Raw genomic sequence first — 12661 nt, 5'->3', positions numbered from 1 at the left:
TTTTTTCTTTCATAATCATCTGTATTTTTCTAATGCACTTAAACGTAAGATTATGGTCTAAAAATATGTATTTAGTCCTTTTCTCCTGCTCCCCTGATGTAATTCCTGAAAGCAATACATTTGCTTTGTAATTCTTCAAAAAAAAAATCTGCATGAAAACTGGGTGACCCTCTCCTGTGTAAAACAACTATTTTGACCTTGCCCATATAGGTGTGATAAGTGTGACACAAAATCTGATCACCTTAAGCAGACGACCGATTGGCATAAACGCTCAGCAGCACATTGAAAATTGTAAAACTATGGTAAAATGTTTGTGGTGCGTGACTCTATTGTATGATAAATAATGCAGGAAGGAAGAAAACGGCTTATTGACTGCTCCTACCTCGGAGGATGTGTGGGCTTTCATGACTTAGTTAAAGTTGCACTGATAACGGTTCCCGGGGAAGTACACCAAGGAATAGCCAGAGAAGAGTTTTGTGCTTGGAAAGTGATTCATACATTAACTCAGTTGAAGTGTGACAAGGTGAAAATCTAGAGAGGGCAGAGCAGTTGAAAAGGTTTGAATTTGAAGAAATTGCCAATAGATGCTGCAAGACTGATTATTAAGTTGTTTGTATTGTTTATGTATAAGAGATGCAAAAGAAATACTTTCAAGAAGCTAAATTCTTTAGAAGAAAAATAAACTTTTCACTACCAAGAGCAACAAATCATCTTTTTCAACAGACGTCACCTTTCTAAGAGTGAAAGCTCCTTGAGTTTCTTGGTATACCATGTCTATACTTAGGAACCTTATATTTCCAACACAATGGTAAAGTCTAAGTCGAACTCTAAGTCTAAGTCTAGTGGCTCATTGGTTTAGGGCTACAGTGTTACCTCACAGTCCCGGTGCTGGGGGGGTTTGAATTCCACCCCCACACTACTTGTGTGGAGTTTGCATGCTCTCCCCATACGGCATCCAAGTTTCCCATTGTGTGTCCATGTATCTGCTCTGTCATGAACGGGCTTCTTGTCCAGGGTGTGACCGAGGTCATATGCCCTACGCTGCCACACTGAGGACCCTTCCACGGGGAAAGAGGTGCAAGATATGGTCACCATGGCTTTTTTTTAAAGAATATGTTAAATCTTCACTGGTGCTGCATATGCATTGAAGACAAAACCTGAAGTCTTATAAAGTGCAAATGTCCCTGTTCAAACAGCTCTTAGGCTGTTGTGGTTTATTAACTGAGGAAGGGTATGATAAAAATGATCCAATACACGCGATCCCCTCTTATGATAGCTTAAGCAATCCTTATATATTTTATCCTCAGTATCTTGCAAAGAAAAATCAGCTCCTGTTTTGCAGTGTGATTTATTGCTGTGATTGGCCTTGACTTAGACCTCAATATGCTCTGGCTTGTACATCCAACAGTCTTCTCCTTTAAATCTCTTATAATGACCTTTAAAGTCTTTGCAAACATTACTCACCATTTTCCCCAGTACAACCACTTTGAAAAAAAAATAGTATATCAGTATAAAAAATCAGTATAATTTTCTTCCTTTATAGTGTCTGTTCCTTTCTAATTGTGTATGGGTGTGTACATAAATGTATTTACAATATATGAATGATACTAAATATATATTTTGCAAACCCATACTAAGAACTCACAATCAAGTGTGGCAATTATTGGGTTAAGATTAATGTCTGACAAGATTAGGATCCTTAATCTCTAATTAGGTTTGACCAGAAAGATTTTGATATTTCTAAAGACCCCACTTGATCTACTACGGGTGATTATCCTGTTAAAGTCCATTCATTTTTTTAATGAACTGAGTATTAAAGGGTGTTATTGCGTATTTTTTTTTCTAAAATCATACTATTACAAGCATTAATCACCAATCATTCAAAATAATTGAGATTAATCCCCTTCGTATCTTAGCCTTAGATGTCAAACTAATTTAATTCCTTTCTCTGGGAGCTACTTACCACTTTTGATAACTATTCATGTCACAGGACATATCCTTCACTCAGGTATGTAATTCAACTAAAATATCTGCTTTATTTATGTATTAGATAAGAGTTTTAACTGAGAAGTCATCATTTCACTGCTTAATCTGATAATTACATTTAAAAAATGCATAATTTAAAATATTTTGCATGTTTTATAACATTTTATAGTGTAAACTGAATAATGCAGAATAAGGAAATGAACATTTAGGCCAATGACAAATGCAGTCATTTAAATTTGCATAAACAGTAGTGGAAAGACTTTATTAATTGTTGTCTTTCGATGAGTTTTAAAACCTTTCAACACACATTCCACCCTCCCCCCCCCCACCCACACAGACAGATCCTAGGTAGCTCTACAGTTTTCTACAGGGTCATTGTGTAAAATGCAACCAGATTTTGAAATGATTCTTCAATCATCAATAAAAAAAACTCCCTATTGCCAAAATTCATTCATTTTAAACATTTTCTCCCTAATCTTTAAAGACTTATACAAAAATAAAAAGGAATAAATATATTTACAGACATAATATTAATAAAATAGCAGATCGGCTAGAAACAAGTGCAGAGGAAAAGTCTGCTGAGTCCTAGCTGTGTGTGTGCTTCCTGCTGACGTTCTGACTGTTGATGAAGACGGGGTCCATAGAGGCTACTTTGGCAGCGATGAAGGAGTGAACACAGTGCAAGACAGCAGTCAGGTTTGCAAACTCCAGCTCCTGTGGGGCAGGAGGCAAGCAAGGTGCAGGCAAAACAAGTGTTATCTAGTGTAGATGACAAACTGTTGCCTTTTTAATACTATATGGGCATTTTGTATAACCACAGTGCTGCTTTTTAAAATATGCAATGTTCTTTAAATCACTATATATAGAAAAACAGTTTAATCAGAATATTTTACCTTCATTTCTATTTGCTTGTTTTCTGAATTCTGGAAGAGGAGTTTCACGCGCGTCTTCCCGTCGTCGGAAGATCCCTTCAGTTGGGAAAATTTGTACTTCCAAACGATATTCTTCGAGAAGTTCAAGGCGAGGCGCAAAAGAGAAATCAGATTGTTAGAGGCAGAGCTGGTGCAAAACCAACATCCAATAGCGACTTAGGGAAATGCATAGTGGAATCAAACTACAGCTCCAGAATTAATGTGTAAAAGTTCCTAGCCTGTTAGTCATCCTTACAAAAGCCTCCTGATTGAGGCCCTCTGCCAAGGTTCTATTAAGATTTGAAGCTTTTATCCAAATGACATTTAACTGGAGATACAGGGAAAAAAAAACAACAGCTTGCAATCTAGAATATGAAATGGTCCATTGCAGGTTTCCCCCCACGACAGCCCTGCAGATCCAGCAGGCGTGCAGAGAGAAACGTCTCCTGTGATGTCTGTTCTGTCAGACACTCGCTAGCTTCTGCTCTGGAACTGCAGGCATCGTGAAGCAATGTAACACACTTAGGGACCAGTGCCATTTGCTCATTTCCCAAAGCAGGCAGTAGATGTCGGCGTAGGATGGCTGGAGCAAGAGCAACCAGCCGTCTCACCCAGCCAATGGAACACAACGCAATCTGTGTTCTCTGGGCCTCCTTTATATACAGAGCTGGACTTAATCCTGCCTCCTTCCTGCAGGTAGCACCAATCTCAATATTAAGAGTAAAAATCCACCTGAAAATAATATTGAAATGATTTCCTCATCAACCAGTAATTTTATCCAAATAAAAATGCATAATATGCACCGATAATTGTATTGTTTTGTCTTGAACAATCTAACCCTGTGATATATGCTGTATATTATATGGAAAATAAAATATGCGTGTTTTTATATAGGCAACTGGGGTCATACTGGGGGGTTTTAAAGAAGTTTTTGTCTTTCCGATTGTGAGCCCTGTACCCACAGAGGGATGTGATTAAAAAGGCTCAGATGTCATAGATAACTCTGCAGGAAGAGGAACAAACAGGGTCAGCTGGGTGGAAAACACAAAGGGGGCTGAGAGAAGGAGAGACCCGTGTGTCACACAGCAACCTCAGTGCCGGTGTGGGGTAGCACTCTTTCAAAATCACTTCGCAAAATCAAATTCATTTAGATGATGTCAGTGTGGATAATGATAACATTAAGAATTTACAAAGTACGGCACTCAGAGTGCTTAAACTAATGCAGAAAATTAACAGTGCCCTGAATACAAATATTTAAAATGAGCCTTTTACATTCTTATAAGTATCACTTACCTTTGTGCTACTTTCAGAGCATGTGAATCCAGACTCAAAATCTATAGTGAAACAGAGGATTTTTCCCTGGTTGCTACACAGGTAGGTCTTTGACTGTTAGAAAAAAGAAAACAAAATCCTTCTGTTAAGTACCAAGTGGGGCAAAATAAAATGTAACATCAGTCCATAATTTCCACTTAAAGATTCAGATACATAACCAGAAACCAGAGAACAGAGAGACTGAATTTCAGCCTAGCCAGAAGTAAGAGGGGTGTAAGCATGGAATCCGGGGACCGCTGAGGAAACGTCACCTTGCATCCCCTGACACATAGTATCTATCATGCCACTAAAACTACACGCGTGAAGTGGTCCTTACTCTAATTCTGGAGCAATTTGGTTCTCATGGAAACACATTATAACCCACCACAGCTGCCGTACATCACGATACAGTAACGCACGCTCTGCTAAGTGAATCCTCACCATTTTTAAAATGTTTCATTTTTGGGCCTATAAGTTTATCAAATACACCCGACTATCCATTCTCTCTGTAACTGCTTATTAAATCAGGGCTGCACTGATGGAAAACACACCGTGGGAAACACGAAAAATAAGCTAAAGTGCCTCCTGCAGGGGACCACAGTCCATCGGTAGAGTAAGTCAGATAAGAATCTTTATTGTCACAATAAAAAAAGCAATGTTATGCAGCAGCACTCCAGCCAGCGGTATAACATATACAATGGCAGTGAGGGGTGTCTGTGCGTCTCATGGAGGGCAAGGTGGGTTAGGCCGAGAGAAACACCGGAGTGTTCCTGTGCTCGTATGTTTAATTTCATCATATACAATATATGCAAATACGTGATCAACGTGGAAGAAGATGGGGATAGATATAGAAATGTACAAGGCTAAAAATACATGAAACTGGAAAAATGTGCACTGCATTTGTAGAATAGTGCAAACGGTAGCAGTGCAACATCAGAGACGCGCAAATCGTAGTTTGGTAACGGTCTCTGAGACGATACGGAGATGCCAGTTCTTAAACTGCATGTCGCTGGCCTGTGGGAAGATGCTGGCACTGTAAACTCACATCATGAGCTGAGGGCATATTTATGCTGGAGGTATGGCGCTCGCTGTCACACCCCTGGTATAAAACTGATGGCGATGGTAGCATGTGCTAACGCTCCTGATTACGGTCACTGCTCGGGGAGCCCGTGGCTCCCCCGCCAAGCTGTGCCGCTGTGAACAGAAGCAGGAAACCGAGTGGCGCGGTCGAGGTGGCACATCGTCTGCGTGTACGCCGAGCGACACGAAGCAGAGGAAGAGCCGCTCGGCAGAAAATGTGTTTGAGATCCGGGGAGAGAAAATCCCCAAGTAGGTGTGTGATTTTTCCATTTCCGAGTAAATGATGAAACAGAAAGTGCATAAGCTTCGGCTTAGGAAAGGTTTTCCAGGAACAAAATACTCTGCCTTCGGTGGATTTTGATAGTGCTTTTCCATTTCATTAAGCCCTTTTATTTTAGCGCTGTCTTCGGCTTGGTGGTAAGATTCTCGGTGCCTCGTATTCCAGCAAATGCAAACCTAATTTGACATTGTTTTGAGGTCTCCAGGTGATGCTGTGGAAGGAGGATGCCGACGTCAAACGGCCCATTCTGTACCACATACACTATTTTAGAGTTAGCCATGTAATGGTGTGTATTATATATAATTTTATATAGGCACTCGTGTAAAATACAGCAACAGGAAGCAGTAGTTTGATGTTCCCTTGTTGATACTCATACCAAAATGGGCTGTTAATTAACAGTGCTGATATGTTGTACATGTCCTGCCTAGACCTGACATCCCATCCAGGGTCTTCTGTTGCCTTATCCTGGGATAGACTCAAGGTTCTCTGCATCTGTGTATTAGAAGCAGCTGAAAGATGGATATAGACAGATGCTGTGTTGTATAGAGATTATTTTTGTTCCCTTAAATTCTACATACAGCCAGGATAGTGATACTTATTTGCAATTATGGCAAAGTTAATTAAGAAAACACGATTGCTTTCTAATTCTGGATTTATATGCTTCCACAAACCGTTAAAAGTTTCCATAGTGCAGAAACAGTAATTATAACACTGACAATGCATATAAGTAACAATAATAAAGAAGATCACTCAAGTAATAGTCAAATTTCAGAAAGTTTACTTTATGATTTTAGGATGAAGGTGGAGAAACACAAAACATCCAGATAATCATTTTCCAACTGAATTTTGATTTGTTCACTAATTATCTCTCCTCAACATTCTTTCAGAGCACACTGAAGGAGTTCTTCACACTAACAAATGCCAGACCCTAATAACCAGCACGAGAAGAACATTAATATGTTTGCATTTTAAATTAAAATATCTGTTGGCTTCTGTTTGTCGGCTTCATTTCTCATTGTGGGTTTCTTTCAGAGTTTCAAAGGATTAATTCCCATGTCTTTCACAAGCAGAATACTCATTAGGTTTTTCTGAAAACAAGCTATTGTGTCACATATTTCTTTAATGTTCCTCAGAGACCTCAGTTCAGTTGTGGAAAAAATGCAGTGGCATAGAGTACGTATTATTAAAAGGAAATAAAATATTCTGCCAGAAACATGCTTGATTGGTTTATAAATTCAAGCTGCTAGTAACAGTAACCGAGCTCAGCGCCGGTGATATGACAGCTCCTATGGCTGATGCTAGTGATTAATGTTCCATTAAATCTCCTCGTTATTTGGTAAGAGCCTCAAAATATTATAATATTAAACATTCTTATACTGCAGTGATATGTAGTCAGGAATGAACCTGCTTTTTTCATTGATTAAAAATGATCTTTTTATCAATCTTTTTTTAGTCTTTTTTATCCACTTATACATATCGTATGAGCCATAAACAACACTCATAATCCTTATCAGATCCAGTCAATGCTTTTAACTAATAGATTTTCATAAACTAGGAATACTGTACATGCTACTATAAAAAATTCCAATAAATGTACTTTCAGTTCTGTTCCTTTCAGTCACCAGGATTCATGTCCCGCTGGTGTTACCACTTCCGGAATTTGCTAATTCTAAAATTAATAATCAGAAATAATCCCGATCCTAGAATTACGAGCTTTGACATGTCATCACAGCTACTCATAATATATTACAAGAGGACAATTCATAGTACAACCAGGATTTAAATACCCATGGAGCATTCTGCCGGAACACAAGTCTGCCTCCTTCAATGTTAACTTTTTTGTTAATGTGCCAAAATGTAGCAGAAACTTAAGGTCAGTTCTGTGCTAAAAATCACATGTTGGATTTTGACTAATTTCATACACCGGTCACTCACACAAGCACATCTACAGACAATTTAGTAATTCCAGTTAAAGTCAGCATGTTTCGGACTGTGGGGGGAACCCGAAGGAAACCCCACGACAACACAGGGAGAACATGCCAACTCCACACACACAGACACATGCCCTGGTCCCAGAGGTGTGAGACAACAGTGCTAAGCACTGCACCACTGTGCTGGCCCTCGTTTGATGTGTGCAATACTCAAAAAAATAAACTGAGAAATCAAAAAGTTATTTGGTATTGCACAGAGCAGCTTATTAACAACCCCCCCCACCCCACCCCCACTATTTACCTGATGGGGCTCCCCCTGATTCAGATTTAACCCCTCTGTACAACAGTTCAAGGAATATAAAAATATTTAACCTATCCATAATATTTATGCTGCCTGGAAATGTTCTGAACTGCACTGCAAACATTTAGTACGTTGTGAAGCAGAATGGAATTGTCCAATCTAGGAAAATCATATTTTTTTCATTCTGCGTCTCAGCCCTGAGCTCATTTAATATACTGCAAAAATTTAGTACGTTGTGAAGCAGAATGGAATTGTCCAATCTAGGAAAATCATATTTTTTTTCTTGCTGAAATGAGTTAAATCTCATCTGACAGCTCCATTCCATTGTATTATTTATACTAGTTATGGGCTTGAAGTATAATTGCCCCAGGGCCTCCAGACTTTTATTGCCGTCTGTTCTGTTCACGTCCCTTCCCGCGCCGCCAGACCCCATCGGCACATCCAGCATGCGTCTCCCTGTCCGGCCCCCTCCCCAAGTAAGCACATGTCACTCCCTCCTCACCCCAACCCCACCTACCAGCTGCAGCTAAGATCAGAATTTCAGCCCCAGTTCTGGGCCCCCGCGCTAACAGACGGCCCCGCCGTATGCTCTGAGCAGGATGTCAGGGCTGCCTCTTTTACCGCCACACTTCATAAGAATTGGATGTTGCCCTAAATGATCTGCCTCAGTTGTCGGTGTGACCCTGAAAACACACACTGCCATCTGCGCGATTCCTGAACCAGAAAACTAAGGCACGACAAAATTAAGAAATACAATGCTATTGTTTACTGTTGCCATATTTTTCCTGTAATTCATCTTAATCTGTTGTATTTTGATGCACAGCAATACAAATATAATGACCAAGTAAATAAATTAAATTTACATTTTCATGCATCAGTATAAAGTTTAAAAGTAAAAGTAAAAAAGCAGTTTAAAACTCCCCATCTGTGTACGTAAATCCAAATAAATAATAAATAATATACCTCACCACTGGTGGTGCAGTGGTTAGTACTGTTGCCTCACACCTCTGGGACCCGGGTTCGAGTCTCCGCCTGGGTTACATGTGTGTGGAGTTTGTATGTTCTCCCCATGTCGTCGTGGGGTTTCCTACAGGTACTCCGGTTTCCCCCCACAGTCCAAAAACATGCTGAGGCTAATTGGAGTTGCTAAATTGCTCATAGGTGTGAGTGAATAGTGTGTGAGTGTGCCCTGGGATGGGCTGGCCCCCCATCCTGGGTTGTTCCCTGCCTCGTGTCCATTGCTTCCAGGATAGGCTCCAGATCCCCCGCGACCCAGTAGGATAAGCGGTTTGGAAAATGGATGGATGGGTGGATAATATATTGTATATGTAGGTAGTCCTGGATCTGGTCCACACCCCAAACTCAAATGGGTTGCGGAACACTGGGGACGGGTTTATTTGTGCATCCGAAAATCTTTAGGTGGAGAGGTTGGCTAATTTTTTCAATTTTTTTAAGACCCCTCAAATTTGTGTGTTTTGTTCACATCTTAAAAAAATGGAAATGGTCAAAATCCACCATCGATTTGCTGCCACCCCCCAGGTCGTTTTACCAGCTCACTGAATTTCTATATGACGTAGAGTCTGGTCTGCGAACGTCAGAAGTTTGAGAACCTAGTAAATGGCATATTCAAGTAAAAATCTCTCGCATCCTCATAGACAAAGTAAATTTGCACGTACCCTTGCTCTCTGTACCTCCATGAATACCGCTCTTTGGAAGGAGTTCTCCCATATGGTGAGATCACTGCCCAGCTCGACACTGAAGGAATGACTCTGGCCGTGCCCCAGCAGGACACTGAAGCTGTAAGGCTTACTATTCTGTGACTCACAATCGTGATGGTGACTCAGCTGAAGCTTTGACTGGATCCAACAGTCCTCTGCAATCCAGAGCTGTGGAAAAGGGTAAACAGAACGGCATGTAATTTAATATTCTGTTTAGCAGACTATTCAAACAATCATTTCTGAGAAGTCCTGATGGAAGGAACTCAAATTTACTATTCAGCATGTGGCCATGAAAGTAAGTAAATGTGCATCTATTTGTGTATTTATTAGATATATTAATCTGTCACAAATTACCTGCAATTTGATGTCTCACAGCCCACTGTCTAAAAAGTATGTTGGACAAGAGCAAGAGAGTGAGAAAAGTTTTAAATTTCTTAAACATTGTATTCCTGAGTTGCCCATGCACACCTCTTACAGGGGCGCCTTGCAGTCAGGTACACACATCATCTAAATTAAACAAGACACTCATATATCCTCAGCCATAAAAACTAGGCAGAATTGTACTTGTATTCTTCAAGTCAATACAGATCTCTTTATTCTCCCTGGGGAGGAGGTTCCTGTGCTTTCGCTCATAATTTATTTGGTGAGCAAACTGCACCACAACAGCTTGTCTTCCACCCAAGCCAGACACCCCTCCCTTCAGGACCTTCATGGGACATTAGAGAACCCTTCTTGATAACTTCCTGTAGTATAATATTGAACGAAATACTCTGGAAGAGCTTCAAACAATTTCCTGGCAGCAAACAATCAGTAGGTCACATGTTTCCCGTCTTTGTTCCTTCATGCCTCAGATATACACCAGGGCCTACAGCACAAAACCGTTAAAGATGTGCATCGTCCATCAGCGTGGAGTAAAGCCCATAGACTGTACGGACTTCACAGTTGCAATGACTATCAACAAGGAATTTCTATTGTTATGTCAGACGTTATAGTCAACAGGGTTATACACAATAGAATCTTTGTTTTCACTGTAAATATCTTAGCCACTAAAGCGTTTATTGTTTCATTTCCATGACAACGTCTTACATTGATCTAAGTACTAAGTATCGGTTTTCACAGAACAATGTCCGCCTTGTTGTTGTATCTCTATGGTAAAGATAAATCCATCGGCATTCTCAAAAACAAGCTTGACGTTACAAGCTACACACGTGGACAAAATTGTTGGTACCCTTCAGACAATGAAAGAAAAACTCACAATGGTCACAGAAATAACTTTAATCTGACAAAAGTAATAATAAATAAAAATTCTATGAAATTTAACTAATAAAAGTCAGACATTGATTTTTAACCATGCTTCAACAGAATTAATAAAAAAAAAAAACTCATGAAACAGGCCTGGACAAAAATGATGGTACCCCTAGAAAAGACTGAAAATAATGTGACCAAAGGGACATGTTAATCCAAGGTGTGTCCACTAATTAGCATCACAGGTGTCTACAATCTTGTAATCAGTCAGTGGACCTATATATAGGGCTCCAGGTAGTCACTGTGTTGTTTGGTGACATGGTGTGTACCACACTCAACATGGACCAGAGGAAGTGAAGGAAAGAGTTGTCTCAGGAGATTAGAAAGAAAATTATAGACAAGCATGTCAAAGGTAAAGGCTATAAGACCATCTCGAAGCAGCTTGATGTTCCTGTAACTACAGTTGCACATATTATTCAGAAATTTAAGATCCATGGGACTGTAGCCAACCTCCCTGGACGTGGCCGCAGGAGGAAAATTGATGACAAATCAAAGAGACGGATAATACGAATGGTAACAAAAGAGCCCAGAAAAACTTCTAAAGAGATCCAAGGTGAACTTCAAGCTCAAGGAACATCAGTGTCAGATCGCACCATCCGGCGTTGTTTGAGCCAAAGTGGACTTCATGGGAGACGACCAAGGAGGACACCATTGTTGAAAACAAGTCATAAAAAAGCCAAACTGGAATTTGCCAAACTACATGTGGACAAGCCACAAAGATTCTGGGAGAATGTCCTATGGACAGATGAGACAAAAATTGAACTTTTTGCCAAGGCACATCAGCTCTATGTTCACAGACGGAAAAATGAAGCATATCAAGAAAAGAACACTGTCCCTTCTGTGAAACATGGAGGAGGCTCTGTTATGTTCTGGGGCTGCTTTGCTGCATCTGGCACAGGGTGTCTTGAATCTGTGCAGGGTACAATGAAATCTCAAGACTATCAAGGGATTCTAGAGAGAAATGTGCTGGCCAGTGTCAGAAAGCTTGGTCTCAGTCGCAGGTCATGGGTCTTGCAACAGGACAATGACCCAAAACACACAGCTAAAAACACCCAAGAATGGCTACGAGGAAAACATTGGACTATTCTAAAGTGGCCTTCTATGAGCCCTGACCTCAATCTTTGGAAAGAGCTGAAACATGCTGTCTGGAAAAGGCACCCTTCAAACCTGAGACAACTGGAGCAGTTTGCTCATGAGGAGTGGGCCAAAATACCTGCTGAGAAGTGCAGAAGTCTCATTGACAGTTACAGGAATCGTTTGATTGCAGTGATTGCCTCAAAAGGTTGTGCAACAAAATATTAAGTTAGGGGTACCATCATTTTTGTCCAGGCCTGTTTCATGAGTTTTTTTTTTATTAATTCTGTTGAAGCATGGTTAAAAATCAATGTCTGACTTTTATTAGTTAAATTTTATAGAATTTTTATTTATTATTACTTTTGTCAGATTAAAGTTATTTCTGTGACCATTGTGAGTTTTTCTTTCATTGACTGAAGGGTACCAACAATTTTGTCCACGTGTGTATGTACAACTGACCAAGTTGACAAAGGATTATCAATATAGTTGATAATAAACAGAGTTTGACATATTGCCCTTATCGGAGATGTTTTCTAAGACTACAAAAATCCCTTTTCAATAAGTTTGCTTTTTGGAATTTATGTTATAAGCTATTTAACTGTAAACTATTCGGAATTTATTTTTAAAGTAGACAGTACACAGTAAAACAACTTCCTACACTGGATATCAACGTTAAATTGTACATATATAACTCACTGCCATCATATTTATCTCTAGGCAATAGAGGAAATGTGTACCTTCAAAACAGGTTATTCTGGGTCTGT

General features: G+C 39.9%; 1 protein-coding gene across 2 annotated transcripts in view; it reads right to left on the bottom strand.

The window, feature by feature from the left end:
* Positions 1–2324: 2324 nt before the first annotated feature.
* sntg2 (syntrophin, gamma 2) overlaps positions 2325–12661 on the bottom strand; it is a 41382-nt gene continuing 31045 nt past the window's right edge. For both annotated transcript variants that reach the window (XM_048973941.1, XM_048973942.1), the window contains 4 exons: positions 9477–9686; positions 4191–4283; positions 2880–2990; positions 2325–2700 (listed from right to left, as the gene is read on the bottom strand). In XM_048973941.1, the coding sequence (XP_048829898.1) occupies positions 2572–2700; positions 2880–2990; positions 4191–4283; positions 9477–9686 (543 nt within the window). In that variant the 3' untranslated portion in view covers positions 2325–2571. The remainder of the gene's footprint in view (positions 2701–2879; positions 2991–4190; positions 4284–9476; positions 9687–12661) is intronic.

This window comes from Brienomyrus brachyistius, chromosome 14 (genome assembly GCF_023856365.1).
Source record: "Brienomyrus brachyistius isolate T26 chromosome 14, BBRACH_0.4, whole genome shotgun sequence".
Classification (NCBI taxonomy): Eukaryota; Metazoa; Chordata; class Actinopteri; order Osteoglossiformes; family Mormyridae; genus Brienomyrus; species Brienomyrus brachyistius.
This window is presented reverse-complemented; position numbering and strand designations above follow the sequence as displayed.